Source organism: Amaranthus tricolor, chromosome 16 (assembly GCF_026212465.1).
Source record: "Amaranthus tricolor cultivar Red isolate AtriRed21 chromosome 16, ASM2621246v1, whole genome shotgun sequence".
NCBI lineage: Eukaryota > Viridiplantae > Streptophyta > Magnoliopsida > Caryophyllales > Amaranthaceae > Amaranthus > Amaranthus tricolor.
Genome location: NC_080062.1, coordinates 1,886,509 through 1,896,320, shown reverse-complemented (window position 1 = coordinate 1,896,320; position 9,812 = coordinate 1,886,509). Strand labels below are relative to the sequence as shown.

The window sequence follows — 9,812 nt, the reverse complement described above, 5'->3', positions numbered from 1 at the left end:
TTGGTTAGATGCTTATGCTGGCTCTCCTCCTGACGATGATGCAGATGTATCCATCATCATCCATTGATCATCATCGTCTTGATCATCATCATTCTTGAATCCTTGTGTTCGGACCTCCGCTTGATTCCAATCGTTCTTGCAAACACATATTTGAATAGTATGTGAAGCAAGACGAGATCTCTTTTCATCTAGAACTCTTCTACCTACACTAAAAGCAGACTCCAACGCAATAGTAGAAGCAGGAATTACAAAGATATCCTTTGCAATTTTCGATAATATGGGAAATTTTATTGATTTATCTTTCTATCATTCTAAAATATTATAACTACCTTGTTCAATTTCAAAGTGATGTTTAAGATAATTATCTAATTCTAAATATGAAGCGGAGGGTGAGGAAGAAGATGGTTCCACAAAACTATCATCTTGGCTTATTATGTTAACTATTATGGGATTATAATAAGTGGGCCATGCCGAGAAGCTAGCACGCCTAGACTATCGCGACTTGGGTTATATACACTAGAATAGTGATCATAAAGTTCTGCTAAAAGCTTTTTATAATTTTCAATATAATTATGTTCATCACTAGGGGGGCGATCTAATGATTGGTAGTAAAATTTAATTAATTTAGTAATGTTTTCTGTCTTAAAACATGGGTCTAAAATTTTTGCAATTCCATAAATAAAAAGAAAATCAGTAAAATACGTCTTCCACTTGTCCATCGTATCTGCAAGAATCAGCTTTAAAAATACATTAGTATCATTATGCGAATGTTTAAGAAGATGATAAAAAATAGTTATACATTCAATGATTACTAAGTGGACGTTTGGTTTGTAAACATATGAAAAAATCTTAGTTGCGTAGACATACGCTTTTAATATTTTCTGTACACCTATAGCTAGTTCCCATGTTTCATCACTTATACGGCTATCCGTACACTCGATATATAGTTGTGTTACAACCGGACGATAAGCAATAGCTTTTTTAATAAATCATGGGTTGAGCCCCAATGTGTAGGAGTATTTAATGACCAATATACTTTTTTTAGTTGATAATGGTCACATAATTGCTTATATCTTCTCTTTACCTGTCCTAATCTAAGCCACTTCACTATGTCTCTAATGGGATCTAATAAATCACTTAGTTGTCTAATACCTGCTTGGCAAGATAAGTTAATAATATGAGCACAACAACGTATGTTTAATAATCTACCACCAAGGATAAAACTAAAAACAGGTTCGTTATACAAAAGTTCGATGCATTTAATGTTGGTGGTTGCATTATCGATAAAACAACAAAATATCTTATCTAAAAAGTTCCATTCTTTACATATCTCTATTAAACTATATTTTATGTTATCACCCGTATGTTTTAAGGTTCTAAATGTGGGGGAGCAGACCAAATATCAGTTGCTATACTAACCTTACCATTATAAGATTTGAACATTTCTACTAATTCATAGCGTTTTGATTCATATAATTTTATTGTGCGTCATTTAAGAGTGTTCCTAGGGATTACTCTATATAGTGGTTGCAAAGTTTTTCTAGTGTAATACTCGCATGCCTTACTTTCACCATAGTTAAATGGCAACTCATCACAAATTACATATTTAGAAAATTCATCAATCATTTCATTGCGATTATATTTAAAAGGCATACCTCCGCCGGGGATGTCCATTGTCCACTATCGGCTTCCACTTGTGGTTCCGCTGCCACTTGCTGCATGAGTTTCTTTTGTGATTCCATGCTTCTTTGCCAAATGTTTGTTGAAAGATCCCGTACCACCACCTAATACGTATTTACAAAACACAATAAATGAATTTTTAATACATTCTTGATTTACAAAATATAAATATCATGTATAAAAACTTAAAAAGTATTTACCTCTGCTGAAATTGTATGAAACTAAGGGCTTTACCCCTTGACTTTCACAAATTTGAAAAGTCAATAAGAAAACATTCGAATTGTCGGTTGGTTGTTTTGTAAAATACGACCACACATGTGAAACAGCTCTACCACTAGGAGGTGGCATTGCCGGAAAAGGTTGTCTTCAGGTTCAACTTCATCTAAATTTAAATATAAAGACATACTCAAATACCACAATATATAAATAAATAATAATTTAAAATTTAATCAGTTTGAAGAAAAAAATTATAAAACTAACCGATACTTTGGAAATTGACTCGTTTACCACAAGCTTGTTGATAGTGAAAATTTTAATAACCGCAAGCGCACGGTTGACGTGTAGCTGCGGGTCGAACACAAGGAGGCGAGTTAATCGAATTGGTTGTTTAATGACTACAAAACACGGGTCAAACAATAGATATGGAGAACTAATACTATAATGCAAATAAACTAATGCAAAAACAGAAATGATATGGGCATAACAATGATATGACAAACTCTAAGGCGTCGGGCGTCGCCTAATTCTAAAATGGGAGTCAATCACTCTCATGATTGTATGAAATTGAGTTATCGACATAATTAAACGTGATCTAATTAATCTCAAGCTTCTGCTCTATTGATTAATATCGATTTAAGACCAAACTAGTGTTAATCCTCAAACTTCTGTTCTATTAGTTAAACTAGAAGGAATTTAACTTCTATATATCTCAATCCTAAATTAATCCTAATCTCAAACTTTTGTTTTATTGAAAAGGTTAATAAAGATGTTTAAATCGAGATTCATTAAGCGTAGGTTCAATTACAGACTCAATTCACACACAATCAATCGATAAAATATTATCCTATGCTTTGAATTAGGGATTACGCCCTAACCCTAGATAAGGAAACTACTCTCAATGTATAATGATGAAGAACATATAGGAAATGATAGACAACATTGAATAATGAAATAATAAACAAGAAAACTTACAAATCTTGAGAAGAACGTAATGGTAAATTGCAAGGAATTAAAAAGTAAGAATGATGTTCCACAATGAATCTCCAATAAAAAATAACTAAAAACTAGAGAGAACTTCCCAAATTAACTAAGAAAAACTAAAACTAAAACTGAATAAAATGATAAGAGTAACTGCCACTTTAAATAGTGGCTCCAAAAATTAGGGAAAACCGCCAGGCAGGGTGCACAGCCGAGTCGGCTGTGGTAAGTGCTCAGCAGAGAGCCGAGTCGGCTGTGGTAAGTGCTCAGCAGAGAGCCGAGTCGGTATTTGATGAAATAAAAACACTGATTTTTCAGAAACTTAAGCCGACTCGGCGGCAGCTTTTTTTCCACAAAAGCCGAGTCGGCGTTTTATGCTGAAAAATTGCAGCAATTTTAAATGGCCATCATTTCTTGCTCGATTGTCAGAATTGGACATACAATATACTGTTGGAAAGCTCTTGAAGTCTAGTTTCCAATGTCATAAATTTGTATTAATGCAATCTTTTTATCAAAAGTTATGACCAAAAGAGTGAGCATATATCAAATTTCACTTCAAAACTTTTGCATTTTAAACACTTTTCAACTCTTTTGCCTATCTTCATTGTAAAACATTTTCAAACGAGAAATAATCTCCTTAGTAAACTCCTTCATCATTAAAACCATAAGAATTATGCTTAAAAACGATCAAAACCGCTCAAAATCAACATGAATAACCAAAATGGATAAAGTAGCATAACTCTTCAAAATAAGCACGAAATTACTAACAATAATCATCATTAAGGAGTATAAAATGATATGAATAAGTGCAAATAATTGCACTTATCACTTGTCTTTGTTGTAGTTGTTGTTGTACTTCATGTGATCTCGTTGATGATTGTTGAGATCTAAGTATCCCATTAATAAGGGTCGTTGGTTCCTCTACTTCTTCTTCAATTTGTATTTCTCTTTACACTTCTTCTGCATAATCGTGTAATTTTTGGTCGTACTCTTCTGGATAATTTGGTTCATAATTACTAACCGAAGGTGTTGTTGATACCGACAGACTTAAAGTCGCCTTTCTTTTAGAGCTAGAACTTTCTGATGATTTTGCCACATTAGTAACTTTTTAATAGGCCTTATACAAAAAAGAAGACATGATAATATTGAAATAATAATTTAATTAAGAAATAAATAAATCATTAAAAGACTAATTATGTAATTAAGAAATAATTAAAAGACTAATTATGTAATTAAGAGAATAATTGCGTAATTAAGTAGAGAGAGTAAGTAGGGAGAGTAGGAGAAGAGATGAATTGTGAATGAAAAGATTGAAAGTATGGAGTATATATAGAAAAATCCCAACGCTATTTTTGACCGGTTCTAAAGAACTGCTGGGTCGGGTGAACTGTTTCGGTCCGGTTTCTTGGAACCAATGGTCCGGGTGAACCGGCCCGCAGTTCTTTGGTCTAGTTCTGGCGGTTTTTTTCGACAGTTTCACGGTTCCTGCAACGTTTTTTTCCGACGGTTTCACGGTTCCAGTTCCGGGACGGTTTTTAAGCGGTTCGGGTAACCCGCTCCTTGGCCATCACTAGGTCTATGGGTAATTAATTTTTTTTTCTTTTAGTTTTTTTAATTTAATTTTTTCTTGATTTTATTTTAATATACTTTTTTTGTTAAAATTACTTGTTGTACAGTTTACCGGTCACTATAATATGCTTTTGGGAAATATCCCTCAAAGTTCGGATTATTCATTGTAAATCAATAGTTGGGATTATTATAGGAAAATCGAGTAAAGGTTGAATTATTTAGAGTGATTTTTCCTAGTTTAAATGGTGATGGTCACTAGCCTAACATCCCTCTTAAAATCAGAGAAGTAATAATCTAAATATTATATAATATAGACCGGTTAAATATAATGAAATTGAGTAAATATTTGTGCACGGGTTGATTAGCAATAGAAATGAAACTTAGGGTCTGTGATTATTTGTGCACGGGTTAAATATAATGAAAATCGACTTCTTATTTTTAAAAATACTTTTACAAATTTAATTGGGACTTTCACTTCAACCTTCTCAACTTATCAAATACCAAAATATAAATTTTGATGTATTTTTATATAATTATTTATTAGTGAATGGATTCCTGTTATTAATTTAAAGATAGTACATAGTTAATATCAACCAATTAATTTAGTTTTGAGAAAAAAAAAATAGAAAAAGAATGAATTTTTGTAATGACATTTTTGGATAATTTTTTTGATGTAGTAGTTTAACATATAGTAAGGTCTCAATCAACCACTAAATTAACCATTAAATAAAACTTATAGTTGAGTTATTTTCTTAAAAAACACCGTTAAAATGAATAGTATTCTTAAATGTTTATTATAATAACAATTTCTTGTAAACACTTAAAAAAAATTAGCTCATTTCATCAATGTTGTACAATGTAGACTGATCTCCAAGTTGTATGTACAAGTGACTAATGGGTATGAAAGGAAGCTTCTTTACATATTATTTGATTAAATATATGATGAAATAATTATAATAAATTTTTCAAAATAATATATTGTATATCCTCAAAATTGTCAAAGTCTTCAATTACTTATTGAAGTGTAAAATAAGTTCATTACCTTTCCCACCTATCAAACACATTTGTGCACAAATCCTCACTGATCTTCCCAACTGTAGATTTTCATATTATTATTTCTGCATTATATCCTCAAAATTTATACTAACAGATATAAAAATTATTTATTATGTATAAATTACTCCCACAAATTAATTATTTCCCAGATTTTCAAATAACTCCATTACCATCATCTCAACAAATAATCCCACCTCAATTCAAGAAAACAGCAATCTTTGCAGGAGGTAATTTCTCTCTGCTTTACTGAAAATTAAATTTTTTTAAGATTCGCGATTCGCTCAAAAGTTTTAAAATAGCCTAAAATCAACCATAGCTTGCTTGTTTAATTCAGAATTCACTAGGCGATTAGCAAATTATGTGACTGTTTTTGATCGATTATATTTTAGAGATTATTCTGTGTTAATTAATAGTACGGATTAATTTATATTTATTTTTATTACTTTTTTTTTCAGGAAGTTTCTGGGCAGTTGAAGCTGCATTTGGAAGTATCAATGGAGTTTACAATACTTCTACTGGTTATTTTGGAGGAAGTTTTAGTAAACCATCACATAAAGAGGTAAATTTTATGGTAATTCTTTTTTTTTTTTCTCAAAATGTATATTATTAACATTGGATTTTTTATTATCTTTTTAATTAACTTAATTTTTTGGTCCGTTAAATAACTATAAGATTTATTTACTAAATGAATTTTACCTAAAATACTGATTTTTAATTTAAATGAAAACTTTATTATAAGTGGGTGTTTCTATATATTTTTTCTTTAATAAATAGCAAACATACAACAATTAATTTTTTATCAACTTAAAATATTATTGGCTTAAACAACTCAGATGATATTCACATAATGACAAATCATCTAACAATTTCAGCCAAAGACCATTATTGAAAAAAACTTATATTTCTATTTTTTTTTTCCTTAAAAAAACAGGTATGTGAAGGAAGAACTGGTCATACAGAAGCAGTGAAATTAGTATATGATAGCAGAATCATATCATTCTCATCACTATGTGATCTTTTTTGGGATATTCACGATCCCACCAACAAGGATTATCTTGTAATTTTCTTTCTTTATTTATCTTATTACTCCTTCCGTTTTCTAATGTTCGTTCTATTTAGAATATTCCACTTTAATAACAGAAAAATTTATTTAATGTTTGTGACACATATTTAAAAGATAAAATATATCAATGTGAGATCTTGTTAGATTCATCTTAATGTATACTTTTCTATTATGTATTTTTTATAACTTTTTATTATATGTATTTAGAGATATTGTAGTTTAAAATTTACATTGAAAACTGTGCAAAAAATAAATGGAAAGAACAAAATGAGACGAAGGGAGTATTTAATAATAACTTCTCATTTTTATATGTTCTTTTCAATTAGATTTATGAATTTTATAATCAAACTTTGATTATGGTTTCTCATCGACGTATATAAAAAAACATGTGGAATCTTGATAAATTTGTCTCAATATATATTTTAATTTTTATAAGTTTTAAAAACACAAAACTAAAAATAATTTTTGACTTTTAAGTTTATATTATGATCTGCACTAAAAGTAAATGGAAGAACAAATCCAAAACAGAGGAAGTAATACAATAATAAATTATCAATAATGATTTGTTTTTGAAAATGTGGGATATTAATGCAGAATTTTGGGTTAAATACCCACCAAAGATCAGTGATTTTTTACTCAACAGAAGAGGAAAGAAAAGAAGCACAAAAATCAAAGATTAGGAAGCAAATGAGGCTAAATAAGAGAATTGTAACAAAAATTTTGGCAATTGGGAAATTGGAATTCTACTTAGCAGAAAATCAACACCAGAAATATTATTTGCAAAAATACCATTGGCTTTGTGGAAGTTTGGGACTAAGAAGCACACAACATTTTGTGGGCTCATTTATTGCTTGCAAACTTAATGGGTAATTTTTCTTTCTATTCTTTTTTATTTTAAAATTCATTTTAACAACTTTTGTATGAGATCAAATAATTCGTATCGTATTCTTATGCACATCCCTATTTGTATGGACTTATCTTACTATGAGATGGTCTCATACAAGTTGAAAAGTGCATAATAATGCGATCTGAATTATTCGATCTGAAATATCTGATATTCGATGTAGAAAATCTCATAATTTATCAGAATTGTGAAAAAAGGATAATTAAATCAAGTATTAGTTTTTAAACGAAATATTGATTTAGATGAAGGTTTTTTAAAAAACGGATATGTACGATTAGAGGTTAAGAATATAATTTTGATGTAAAGGTTAATTCGAACTTCAAATGTTGTTGCTCTTAGTTTATTTTGTTTACATATTTGCTTTGGCGTCCATTCAGATGATCTTTCATTGAATGGTAATTATTGTTTAAAGTCAAATTGTTGACCTTTTTGTTTTTTAAGGCAAAAGAAACACAAATCAAAAAATATTTTTAAGATTATGAAGATACACTTTAATAATTTTCAAATTGTCTTTGATTGAGATCTGAGATAGTCATTTAAAAAGGTCAACTATTCCATGCACTATATGATTTCTTGTTCATACTTGTATTTGTTTCGTTATAGTTGGACTATTAGACTCATTAAGAATTATATATATATATATATATATATATGTATGATAAGCCGGTAAATTGAATTTTTCAATCCGGAATTAACTCTTTATTTTGATTTGTCTTACTGATTTTAAATCATTTATGTTCAAGACTATGATTTCACATTTTGTATTTAAATCTTATATATAAACTTACTTCTAGAAGCTATGTCATTTGTATACGTGTTTTAAGTTGGTTTTAATTAATTAATTTTAAAATTAATTTAAAGTCAAATTTAACTATTAATTAAGTCGAATAAATATTAAATCGTGATAATTTTTTAACATTTTGTTTTAGAAATATAATTATTTAACACCTTTGCTAATTGCTAGTTGAGCATGTTGATTATCAAGATTCAATCGAAAGGCCATATCTAATCTGAATAATTATATTGAGTGTTTATATGATCTATAGATAGAATTGGAAAAATGTCAGAAATTGTTCCATGATGTACATTTATTCCATGTCCAACCATCCAGGCTTCCGCCAATGATCCAAATCAAACAGTACTTTTAAACTTTATTTTGGTCGTCTCGTAATCTTTTTGGGTTAGTGGGCCTTTTAAGTCAAGAATAGGCTTTAGGGCTCTGAATTAGGGAAAATTTGAAAAATCGCATTATAGTCAATTTTTAACATTATTTTTTAAATAAATTATTTTTTTTTTCAAATTTAAAATTTGAGACTGTTTGCGCTTAATAACAACGAACAAAAGCAAGAGGTTCAAAAAAAGCAAAGGGTTAGAAGACTGTATTATTTCTATTAGCTTGGTTCAAGATTTACAGAGTTTAATGGGACTAGAAATATGAGCTATGAGAGCCCAATGGGTTAGAAGACTGTAGATTCAACACAGACGCTCCTCATACCTAATGGAGAGAAGTGGTTGAGATTCGAACCCGTGACCTTTAATCAAGCTAACTTTTGATACCATATCAAATGAGCTCAACCAAAAACTTAATCTGATAGTTGAGGCTTCAAGACATATTACATACTTAAAAAAATAACAAATTAATTATAAAACATAAAATCACTCAGTAGATCATTTTTCAAGCTAAGCCCGGCTCTATATGGTTGATTTTAACTAAATTTGTGATCTATTTTTTGTTTTTTGTTTGTGCAGAATATTGGGGATGAGTAAAGAGCAGATAGTTGATAAATTAGCAACATTTCTGTAAAATCAAGAACTGCCTAATCATGCAAAGTTAGATTGTAAAGAGATTATTAAAGATTTTAGAGCATTGGACCAAAAATAGGACACTAATGCATATTCATAAATTACTCTTATTATGTGTGTTATTGTCACACTAGTGTTATGTGTTCCTAATTTTATAATACACTGGCTATTTTGTCTTATCAACATCATTAATCTAATATTCCATCTAATATTTCGCGTATGCGTCATTAGAACTGATAATTGACGAGTATCACTCTATTCATATATATATATTAATATATATATATATATATATATATATATATATATATATATATATTATTAATATATATTTTTTTATCACTTTGTGCTAATAAATTGTTAAAAATAAGATGAAATCATCAAGACATATGAGTTCTATACTAAAACAAAAAGTGTTTAGTAGATAACTCATCAACTCTCAAGAGTGAGATTTATTATGATTATTGATTTAAAAGTAGAAATTTTACACATGTTTTGTGATTAAATCCATGTGATTATATCACAAGCTCACTAGTAGTT

The 9,812-nt window shown here is 29.2% G+C and overlaps 1 protein-coding gene across 1 annotated transcript; it reads left to right on the top strand.

The window, feature by feature from the left end:
• Window positions 1-5,442: 5,442 nt before the first annotated feature.
• LOC130802271 (uncharacterized) lies at window positions 5,443-9,507 on the top strand. The gene is made up of 5 exons (XM_057666216.1): window positions 5,443-5,729; window positions 5,958-6,061; window positions 6,434-6,559; window positions 7,160-7,431; window positions 9,219-9,507. Exons 1-5 carry the CDS (start codon window positions 5,615-5,617, stop codon window positions 9,271-9,273), a joined length of 672 nt encoding a protein of 223 aa, XP_057522199.1. The 5' UTR covers window positions 5,443-5,614; the 3' UTR covers window positions 9,274-9,507.
• Window positions 9,508-9,812: the final 305 nt, after the last annotated feature.